Here is a 12,002-nt window from a genome sequence, read left to right as displayed (position 1 = left end):
GGAAATCTGTCAGTGTGCACAGAGGGCTCCCCTTCGGAGAATTTGGGGGAATTTGGCTTGCGGGTCACAGCTCCCCCTTCGGGGAATCTTGGTGCTTGCACAGAGGGGCTTTCCCTTTGGGGAATTTGGCGTGCAGGACAGACTCCGCCCCCCTTCCGGGACTCCAGGAGAGTGCACGGAGCCAGCTCACCTTCAGGAAATTAAGAGTGTGCGCCCTACCCGGTTTGGCTCAGTAGAGAGAGCACACACAGGACACAGCTCCACTTCAGGGAATTTGGCATGCCGGACACAGCTGCCTGGGATCCCTGACTCACAGCACATTCACACTAAGAGCCAGCGATCCCAATTGTTGGTGCATGCACACACAGGGACCCTGATTCTCAATGAGAAACCGCACAAGGCAACAGAGACTCTGACACTCGAGTCTTGGTGCAGAAACAGGGAAACTCTGACTCCTGGCACATGCTAAGGATCTCATTTTCGGCACATACCAACAGTGTGGTGCAGACAGGGCCCCTGATTCTAAGTGTGCACACGAGACCACACGGAACACTGGAGACACTGACCCTGGGCAAGTCTGGTTCCCACCAACCAAAGGCAGCCACACGTCCTAGTGTCAGAGCACTTCAGTGAAACTCGAGTGGAGCGAAGTCACCACAGCACACGGCCCAGGTCCATGCAAACGGAAGCTTGAGCTTTCTGGTGATAGCCAGAATGGGGAAACGAAATAACTCACAGAGGAAAGAAAATGTGGAGTCGCCAAGAAAGGAAATCAGTGAAACTGAAGCTTGCGACATGACCGAAAAGGAGTTTAGAGTAATGGTCATGGAATTTATACATCAGATGGATGAGAAAATCAACAACTTATGCAAGAATCAGGAAGAAATGAAAAGTGATATAGCTACAATCAAAAACACCATGGAAAGTTTCAACAGTAGACTACAAGAAGCAGAGGACCGAATTAGTGAGTTAGAAGATCAGGTACAGAAACAAGCTCAATCTGAACAGCAATTGGAGAAAAGAATTAAAAAGCAGGAGGAAAGCCTAAGGGAGCTTCGGGACAACATGAAACGAAGTAACATACGTGTAATAGGGCTGCCAGAAGGACAAGAAGAGCAGCAGGGATTAGAAAATCTATTTGAAGAAATAATGACAGAAAACTTCCTGGATATGGGAAAGATAAAAGTTACGCAAGTACAGAGAGTCCCAAGCAGGATCAACCCCAAAAGACCCACACCAAGACATGTCATAATTTCAATGGCAAATATGAATGATAAAGAGAGAATCTTAAAGGCGTCAAGAGAGAGACAGAGAGTTACCTACAAAGGAACACCCATCAGATTGTCAAATGATTACTCAACAGAAACACAACAAGCTAGAAGTGAATGGAAGGAGGTATACAAAGTGTTGCAAAGCAAAGGACTGAATCCAAGAATACTATATCCAGCAAGACTATCAATCAAAATTGAAGGGGAAATCAGGAGCTTTGCCGACAAAAAAAGGCTTAAGGAGTTTATCACCACCAAACCAGCAATGCAAGAATTGCTAAAGGGAATACTGTAAAAAGACGTAATAAACAGGTAAGAAGGAATACAGACACAAAAATAGGTATGACTACAAACAAATACCTTTCAGTAATAACTTTAAATGTAAACGGACTAAATGCTCCAATCAAAAGATATCGAGTAGCTGAATGGATAAAAAAACACGACCCATATATATGCTGTCTACAAGAGACCCACCTCAGAACAAGAGACTCACACAGATTGAAAGTGAAGGGATGGAAAAATATCTTTCAGGCAAATGGAAATGAAAAAAAAAAGCTGGGGTAGCAATACTTATATCTGACAAAATAGACCTCAAAGTAAATGCCATAACAAGAGATAAAGAAGGCCACTTCATAATACTAAAGGGAGAAATCCAACAAGAAGAAATAATTCTGGTAAACATATACGCTCCCAATATAGGAGCACCCAAATATATAAAAAAACTCCTGGAGGATTTCAAGGGAGAGATTAATAGCAATACAATCATAGTAGGAGATTTTAATACCCCACTATCACCACTGGACAAATCCTCTAAACAAAAAATCAGCAAAGAAACATCAATCCTAAATGAATCACTAGACCAGATGGAATTAATTGACATCTTCAGAACATTTCACCCCAAAGCCACAGAATATACATTCTTCTCAAGTGCACATGGGTCATTTTCAAAGATAGACCATATGCTGGGTCACAGGCAAAGTCTCTTCAAATTCAAGAAGATAGAAATTATATCAAGCATCTTCTCAGATCACAGTGGCATAAAACTGGAAATCAACTACAATAAATACAATCCAAAGAAATCAAACACATGGAGACTAAACAGCATGCTATTAAACCATGACTGGGTCACCAGAGAGATCAAGGAAGAAATAAAAAACATCATGACAACAAATGACAATGAAAACACGACAATCCAAAATCTATGGGACACAGCGAAAGCAGTCTTGAGAGGGAAGTTCATAGCTCTACAAGCCTATTGCAAAAAACAAGAAGCAATGGTAATAAATTACTTAACCCTACAACTCAAAGAGCTAGAAAAAGAGCAGCAAGAAAAGCCCACTGTAACCAGAAGGAAGGAAATAACAAAGATCAGAGCGGAGATAAATGACATAGAGACCAAAGAAACAATACAAAAGATCAACAAAACCAAGAGCTGGTTCTTTGAAAGGATAAACAAGATTGATGGACCTCTAGCCAGGCTCACCAAGAAGCAAAGAGAGAGGACCCAAATAAACAAAATCAGAAATGAAAGAGGTGAAATAACAACAGACCCCGCTGAGATACAAAGGATTGTTACAAAATACTACGAACAACTCTATTCCAACAAACTGGACAACCTGGAGGAAATGGACATATTCCTAGAAAAATATAACCTTCCAAAAATCAATCAAGAAGAATCTAAAGAGCTCAATAGGCCAATAACTATGGACGAAATTGAAGCAGTCATCAAAAAGCTTCCGGCAAACAAAAGCCCGGGGCCTGATGGCTTCACAGGAGAGTTTTACCAAACATTCAAGGAAGAACTAAAACCTATCCTCCTCAGACTATTCCAAAAAATTCAAGAAGAAGGAACACTTCCAAGCTCCTTCTATGAAGCCAGCATCACCCTAATACCAAAACCAGATAAAGACAACACAATGAAAGAGAATTACAGACCAATATCCCTCATGAACATAGATGCCAAAATCCTCAACAAAATTCTAGCAAATCGGCTCCAGCAGTACATCAGAAAGATCATACACCATGACCAAGTAGGATTTATCCCAGGAATGCAAGGATGGTACAATATCCGCAAATCAATAAACGTGATACATCACATAAACAAATTGCGAGATAAAAATCACATAGTCATATCAATTGATGCAGAAAAAGCATTTGACAAAATCCAACACCCTTTCTTGATAAAAACTCTCAACAAGGTGGGAATAGAAGGCTCATACCTCAACATAATAAAAGCTATATATGATAAACCCACAGCAAACATCATACTCAATGGACAAAAACTAAAAACATTTCCCCTAAGAACAGGAACAAGACAGGGATGCCCACTCTCACCACTCCTGTTTGACATAGTACTGGAAGTATTAGCCATTGCAATTAAACAAGAAGAAGAAATAAAAGGCATCCAAATTGGAAAAGAACAAGTAAAGCTGTCTTTATTTGCAGACGACATGATATTGTACATAAAAAATCCAAAAGACTCCGTCAAAAAACTAATAGACTTAATAAATGAATTCGGCAATGTAGCAGGATACAAAATTAACGCCAAGAAATCTATGGCCTTTCTATACACCAATAGTGAACTTACAGACAGAGAGACTAAAAAGGCAATCCCATTTACCATTGCACCAAAAAAATTAAGATACCTAGGAATAAACTTAACTAAGGAGGTAAAAGACCTATACGCAGAAAACTACAGGACACTGAAAAAAGAGATAGAGGAAGACGTAAACAGATGGCAGAACATACCATGTTCATGGATTGGTAGAATCAACATCATTAAAATGTCCATACTACCCAAAGCAATCTATAGATTCAATGCACTCCCCATTAAAATACCAATGGCATATTTCACAGACCTTGAAAGAACTCTCCAAAAATTCATCTGGAATAAAAAAAGACCCCGAATAGCCACAGCAATCCTGAGAAAGAAGAATAAAGTAGGAGGGATCTCAATACCAGATTTCAAGCTGTATTACAAAGCCACTGTTCTCAAAACAGCCTGGTACTGGCACAAGAACAGAGATATAGATCAATGGAACAGAATAGAGAATCCAGATATCAACCCAAACCACTATGCTCAATTAATATTTGACAAAGGAGGCATGAACATACAATGGAGTCAAGACAGTCTCTTCAATAAATGGTGTTGGGAAAATTGGACAGATACATGCAAAAAAATGAAGCTTGATCACCAACTTACGCCATACACAAAAATAAACTCAAAATGGATACAGGACTTAAACATAAGACGGGAAACCATAAAAATACTAGAGCAATCCACAGGCAGCAAAATCTCAGACTTATGCCAAAAGAAATTCTTCACTGACACTGCCCCTAGGGCAATGGAAGCTAAAGAGAAAATTAACAAATGGGACTACATCAAAATAAAAAGCTTTTTCACAGCAAAAGAAACCATCAACAAAACAACAAGAAGGTCTACTGCATGGGAGAACATATTTGCAAATGGCATCACTGATAAAGGTTTAATCTCCAACATCTACAGGCAGCTTATACAACTTAATAAAAGGAAGATAAATGATCCAATAAAAAAAATGGGCAACAGACCTAAATAGAATATTTTCAAAAGAAGACAGAAGGAAGGCCAAGAGACACATGAAAACATGCTCAACATCACTAATTATCCGAGAGATGCAAATCAAAACAACAATGCGGTACCATCTCACACCTGTCAGAATGGCTATCATCAACAAATCAACAAAGGACAAGTGTTGGCGAGGATGCGGAGAAAAAGGAACCCTCGTGCACTGCTGGTGGGAATGCAGACTGGTGCAGCCACTGTGGAGAACAGTATGGAGTTTCCTCAAAAAACTGAAAATGGAACTCCCATTTGACCCAGTAATCCCACTCCTGGGAATATATCCGAAGAAACTAGAAACACCAATCAGAAAGGATATATGCACCCCTATGTTCATAGCAGCACAATTCACCATCGCTAAGATTTGGAAACAGCCTAGGTGCCCGTCAGCAGATGACTGGATCAGAAAACTGTGGTACATCTACACAATGGAATACTATGCTGCCATAAAAAAGAAGGAATTCTCATCATTTGCAGCAACCTGGATGGAATTGGAGAACATTATGTTAAGTGAAATAAGCCAGTCAATGAAAGAAAAATACCACATGATCTCACTCATTTATGGATAATAAAGAACAATAAACTTGAACAAAAAGACAGATACAGAGACAGTAAAGCACCAAACAGACTGTCAAATTACAGGGGGAAAGTTAGGGAGAGGTGGGGGAGATAAGAGATCAATCAAAGGACTTGTATGCATGCATATAAGCATAACCAATGGATGCAAAACTCTGGGGGGTGAGGGCATATATGGGAGTGGGGTGGGGGGTGGCAATGGAAAGATATGTACACGTATAATACCTTAATTAAAAAAAATGAAAAAAATAAAATAAAACATACACAAAAAGCACAAAAAAAAAAAGAAAGTGGGGTCAGTCAAAATACAAAAATAAAAGTGTGTGCTTTTCTTTATACCAGCAATGAGAACTTAGAAAATGAGGGGAGCAAAACAGTGGGGAGGGGAAGTGAGGGAAGGGGAGGGAAAAGATGAGGAGAGAAAAGGGAAGAAAACTATCAAAAGTTAGAAGGCAAGCCACAGAATGGGAAAACCTATATATATAAAAGCCTAAGCGACTGTCCGACCATTCGACTGTTCGACCATTCGACCGATAGCTGTGACACGCACTGACCACCAGGGGGCAGATGCTCAATGCACAGGCATGGAAACATGGAACAGACTGATGAATCGCAGAGGGAAGGGGGAGGGGAGAGGGTGGAAAGAGATTAACCAAAGCTCTTATATGCATACTAGAGGCCCAGTGCATGGATTTGTGGGGTCCCTCAGCCTGGCCTGCAGGGATCAGGCTGAAACCAGCTCTCCAAAATCCCCAGAGGGGTCCCGGATTGCAAGAGGGCACGGGCCAGGCCAAGGGACCCCACAGGTGCATGAATCCGTGCACCAGGCCTCTTGTATACTTATAACAGATATAACCAACACAGGGCTTGTATCCAGAATATATAAAGAAGTTCAAAACACAATGTCAGGTGACTCAAAATAAGGAGTAGAATATTTGAACAGGCACCTCACAAAAGAGGTCGTCAAATGACTAATAAACATATCGAAGATATTCAATCACATGAGTAATGAGAGAAATGCAAACAAAATAACAATAAGATAGCACTAATGCCCACTGAAAACCTGACAATACAATGTGTTGGCACGAATATGAGCAACAGTATCACTCAGATGCTGCTGGTAGAAGTCTAAACTGACAAAAGCCACCTTGGAAAAGTTTGCCCTAATCTCAATTTGAATATATTATACACACATACCCTAAGACCAACAGTTCCATTTAAAGGTGCATTCCCAACATAAATGTGTGCAATGCATACCACAGACATATATTCATAGCTTCAATGTTCACAGCAGCCATTATTCACAATAGCCCCAAACTGGAAACAATACAAAGATCCTTCAATAGTTGAATGGATGAATGACTGTAGTATATTCATATAGTAGACCCCCCCCCAATGAAAATGAACAAACTACCACACATTCAACTTGCATGAACCTAATAAAGATAATGTTGAATAAAATAAGCCAGACACAAAAAAATATATACTGTTTGACCCCATTTACATAATGTTTTAAAAAATAGGCAAAAATCAACTGGAATGTTTAAGGATCGTGCTTAGGCAATTTTTGTAAAAATCAAGATACTGATTAGCTTTCGGAGAGTGAGGGATGATGAAAGTGTTCTGAAAATAGTGCCAATGGTTGCAAAACACTGAATGTACTTAATGCAAATGAGCTGTACAGTTAAAATGGTAAATTTTAAAGTATCAAAATGCTAAATTTTATGTTTCGTATATTTCCCAGAATAAAAAACTCCAAAAAAAGTAGATGCATAAACAGAAAAGCTCCCAAATACTCACCAGTTCTAGCTTCCATTTCTCAGCCTCACCAGCAGAGGAGATCTTGATCATGTCTGCATCGCCGTGGGAAAATGATTTAACAGCTTCCTGAACTCCAGAATCCTCACCTCTTGTCATCCAAGAATTCTGCATGTTTCCCTAAAATAAAATGTGCCAGTAATTGCAATCAACATTGCCCTTTACATCAACATGCATGCTTTACAAATGGAATACTAATTCTTTTTTTCTTTTTTTGTTAATCCTCACCTGAGGATTTTTCCCATTGATTTTTAGGGAGAGTGGAAGGGAGAAGGAAAGACAGAGAGAAAGATGGATGTGAGAGAAACACATTGATTGGTTGCCTCCTGCATGATCCCTGTCCAGGGCCGGGGCAGCGAGGAGCCTGCAACCAAGGTACATGCCCTCGGCCAGAATCGAACCCGGGACCCTCTGGTCTGCAGGCCGATGCTCTATCCACTGAGCCAAACCAGCTAGGGCGGAATGCTGATTCTTACCTGTGATGAAAGAATTTAAAGAGCAGATGCTTCTCAACTACAAATCAATAATCGTGTTACATCTTCAGGCTAGCAGGGTCACATTCCACAACAAGCACCCCAAAGTCAAGTTCCTACAGGTACAGGCAGTAGTGTATGTGAGCAGAGAGGGCTGGATGTCAGGGCAGTCAACAGATGAATTTACTCTGGAAACACAGCCCTCTTCACTTTGCCTTTCACTTCCCGCATTACACAAAGACATGACTAATAGTAGTTGTTAGATCATATGGTGTTTACTATGTGCCTGACAATGTTTATGTGCTTCACATGTAGTAACTCTTTTCATCATTACGACAATCCTACAAGTTTCATTATTATTTTCATTTTACAGATGAGGAAACTGAGTCACGTAGAGTAACTTTCTAAGACTTTCAGAGGTAGGAAGTTAGCTAATATGTGGCATAGCTAGGATCCGAACCCTGGCCATCTGGCTGCAGAGCCCATGCCCTAAACCACTATGCTCTTCTGCCTTTCCAGAAAAAGATTGACCTTCAGTAAGTAAAACATGCATGGTGACAAACAGAACTGACGTGTAGCCTGCATGTCTGCATACAAAGGAGTGGTAGGGACCACGACAGACCCTCCAAATGAAGCAGCCACTACCAGTTCCCGTCAATTAATACCATGTGTGAATGCAAACTCATATTTAAAAAAAAAAAATCTTATAATTTAAAAAAAGAAGCCAGCCCGGCCAGTGTTGCTCAGTGGTTGAGCGTAGACCTATGAACCAGAAGGTCACAGTTCCATTCCCGGTCAGGGCACATGCCCGGGTTGTGGGCTTGATCCCCAGTGTGGCGCATGCAGGAGGGCAGCCGATCCATGATATTCTCTCTCATCATTGATATTTCTATCCTTCTCTCCCTCTCCCTTTCTCTCTGAAATCAATAAAAATATATTTAAAAAAATAAGCCAGATACCTGGCTTTTCATTTGAAACATTGTTAAATATTGGCTCAACGTTAATCAAAGAAACAAAACAGGTGCACACATGGAATCTCGTCAGTCTTCCACCTCCAGTACCCTCTCACATTCAGTGACATCAGCAGCCCACAGATTGCGTGACTTAATGTGTGTTACAGTATTAACTCAACAAATGATAACTGACCTCCTGCTAGGGGCCAGAGAATACGGTGTACCCACGAGACAGGACAGGGCCCCATACACAGAACCATGCTGCCGTGTCAGATCATGCTAGAATGCGGCAAATGGCATTCCCACAAAGTAGAATTCTGAGATTCTGTTCCATATTCTCCCGGAAGGGGGATTACTGCACACATTTCCGTGTTATACCCACCATGTCCAGACACTGTGCTAAGAGCTCAGATGGTTTGGTTCGATATTGAAAAGCTGCTCCTACTTTCGGCAAACAGGTAGAACACTTCCAGGCCAGGAGGACGGATTGGGGGTCATAATGAGTCCTAGCTTTGCTGTTTTCTAGCTTTGTGACATTAGACCAGTCACTTTGTTACTTAACCACTGTGTACCTTAGTTGACTCATCTGAAAATAGACATAATGACAGTGTCTGGGTGGATAATGTAAAACTGAAATAATATAATGTAAACAAAGTGCTTGACATAGTACTTGGACCATCAGAACCATGTAGTCATCAATAAATATTAATTATTGCTACAGAACTATTTTTGTTAATATATTTTATTGATTTTTTTACAGAGAGGAAGGGAGAGGGATAGAGAGTTAGAAACATCGATGAGAGAGAAACACCGATCAGCTGCCTCCTGCACACCTCCTACTGGGGATGTGCCCGCAACCCAGGTACGTGCCCTTGACCGGAATCGAACCTGGGACCCTTCAGTCCACAGGCTGAGGCTCTATCCACTGAGCCAAACCGGTTTCGGCAACTACAGAACTATTTAAATTATTCTTCAAAAGAAGGCCTTAAGAAGCACTGAAAATCTATATTCCAATCCACCACCAAGGGCTTTGGCAAGAGCTACCATCGACATGGCAATAGACTCATTAAAAAGAGTTCAGAGGAAAAAAGGAAGCTACTATCTTTGGATCTGTTTATATTTAAGATACTCTAAAAAGCATCCTTTATATTATAACATATTTTTCTTTCTTTTTTCTTCTTTTAAATATATTTTTATTGTTTCAGAGAGAAAGGGAGAAGGAGAAAAAGATAGAAACAGCAATGATAAGAGACAATTATTGCTCGGCTGCCTCCTGCACGGCCCCCTACTGGGGATTGAGCCTGGAACCCGACATGTGCCCTGACCAGGAATCGAACCATGATCTGGTTCCTAGGTTGATGCTCAACCACTGAGCCACCTTGGCTGGGTGACATATTTTGCTTAATTTTCAGCATGCATAGGCTGCTGAAATGCCTCAATTTACGTACATAAGTAAAAAGTGGGGATGACAATACTGGGATAACAAAATAACACAGATGACTAACATTAAATACATCTCCAGGTCACCTGGCACATCTGCAACTATGGCTGCAACATCTGCATTACATTGTAGCTCATGGAATGTGCAGAAAAAACAAACCCTCTCCAGGAGTTTGTTCTCGCGCTCACTGCGGCCGGAGTCTTCAGCAAGTCTCCTCTGCTCATACGGCCAAGCCCATGTGCTTTACCATCATTTCCTTCCCCTTCTGCGTTACTCACTTCTCTTGCCCTCTGATTCACTTGTCTGCCTAAGTTCCTTTCTCCCTTCACTTCCCCTTCTCCCACTTCTTGGCCACTGTCTAAATACTGAAAACGATGAATAATGGAGTCACTGTTTGCCAAGGACTACACATTTGGAAGAAAAGCAAAAGAATATATAGATACCTGTTAAATATACATATATTTAAATGAGCTACTTCTAAGTACTTTTTGTATGGCTGTGTCATCTTCAAATTGATAGTAAAATAATAAGCACTGCCTGGCCAGTGTGGCTCAGTGGTTGAGCCCCAACCTGTGAACCTGGAGGTCAGGGTTTGATTCCTGGTCATGGCACATGCCTGGGTTGTGGGCTCAATACCCAGGGGCGTGCAGGAGACAGCCGATCAATGATTCTCTCTCATCATTTATGTTTCTATCTCTCTCTCCCTCTCCCTTCCTCTCTGAGATCAATAAAAATATATTTTAAAAAATAAAATAATAATCAACTAAGATGGAATTTTAACTACTTATATTAACAGTACAATGATATAATTATTTAGAAAAAGACATACAATGGAGAGAAAATTGCTGATCATAAACTGAAATGCAATTGCAGAAAAATAACCTGAAATACTAATCAGCTCACTTCATTATTCAAAGTCGACACAATCAGCTCCTTCTAAATAGCAAAGTCTAACACACGGAAGTCAAGGATTATAAATGAAACCTCAGACCAGGGAAATAAAATTATAAAAAAACCCAACACTTCACAAACGAGAACTAGAGGGCACCGAGGTAAAACACCAAGACGTATTTTTTCTTAACAGAATGAATTTACTAAAGACAATTATACCAAAACCACCAGAAGCCCTCGCAAAGTGAAGCTGCCACAGGCAAGTGTCAGAACTTCCCCATGGAAAGCCGCATCCGTCTCAAAAAGCAGAACAAGCTCTGACTAATTGCATCCCAGCGCAAGGCTGGAAAACATGTTCAAGGCACCAGTATCGGTGTGACAAGTCATAAGGAGATACCAAGGTTAAACACTATTTAAATACCATCCCAGGAATGACAGAGACCATTTACTCCACTGTTGCTCAAAATGTGGTCCTCTGAAATTAGAACCATTAGGCAACTTGTCAGAATTTCCTATTTTTAACTCAAAGACTCAACCTGTCAAAGTTCCGTATTTTTAACTCAGAGACTTCACCCAGACCAACCGAATCAGACTCTCAGGGGGTGGAGCTCAGGATCTACACCATCCAAAAGCGAGCAAAGTGATTGGTTTTTCACAGTAAAGACCAAGAACTGCTGACATACGTGATTCTTCTCTAACTGCCAGTAAACAGAGGGCCCATGAGGTTAAAGCCATATTTGAAAGTCCTTTAAAATTACAGCATTTGCAGCTCGGCCGGCATGGCTCAGGGGTTGAGTGTCGACCTATAAGTCAGGAGGTCAAGGTTCAATTCCCAGTCAGAGCACATGCCTGGGTTGCAGCCTCGATCCCCAGTAGGGGTCATGCAGGCCGCAGCCAATCATGGTATGATTCTCTCTCATCATTGATGTTTCTATCTCTCTCCCCATCTCCCTTCCTCTCTGAAATCAATACAAATATATATAT

At 40.9% G+C, this 12,002-nt stretch overlaps 1 protein-coding gene across 7 annotated transcripts in view; it reads right to left on the bottom strand.

The window, feature by feature from the left end:
• SDCCAG8 (SHH signaling and ciliogenesis regulator SDCCAG8) overlaps positions 1-12,002 on the bottom strand; it is a 209,596-nt gene that overhangs the window by 175,555 nt on the left and 22,039 nt on the right. For 5 of the 7 annotated variants that reach the window (XM_028158095.2, XM_054713026.1, XM_054713027.1 and 2 more), the window contains one exon: positions 7,243-7,380. In XM_028158095.2, coding sequence (XP_028013896.2) covers positions 7,243-7,380 — 138 coding nt within the window. Of the gene's footprint in view, positions 1-7,242; positions 7,381-8,879; positions 8,944-9,068; positions 9,159-12,002 lie in introns of those variants that run through there. The other 2 variants (XM_054713029.1, XM_054713030.1) reach the window with 2 other exon arrangements.

Source organism: Eptesicus fuscus, chromosome 24 (assembly GCF_027574615.1).
Source record: "Eptesicus fuscus isolate TK198812 chromosome 24, DD_ASM_mEF_20220401, whole genome shotgun sequence".
Classification (NCBI taxonomy): domain Eukaryota; kingdom Metazoa; phylum Chordata; class Mammalia; order Chiroptera; family Vespertilionidae; genus Eptesicus; species Eptesicus fuscus.
Note: the sequence above shows the minus strand (reverse complement) of the source record. Positions and strands in the feature narration are given on the sequence as shown.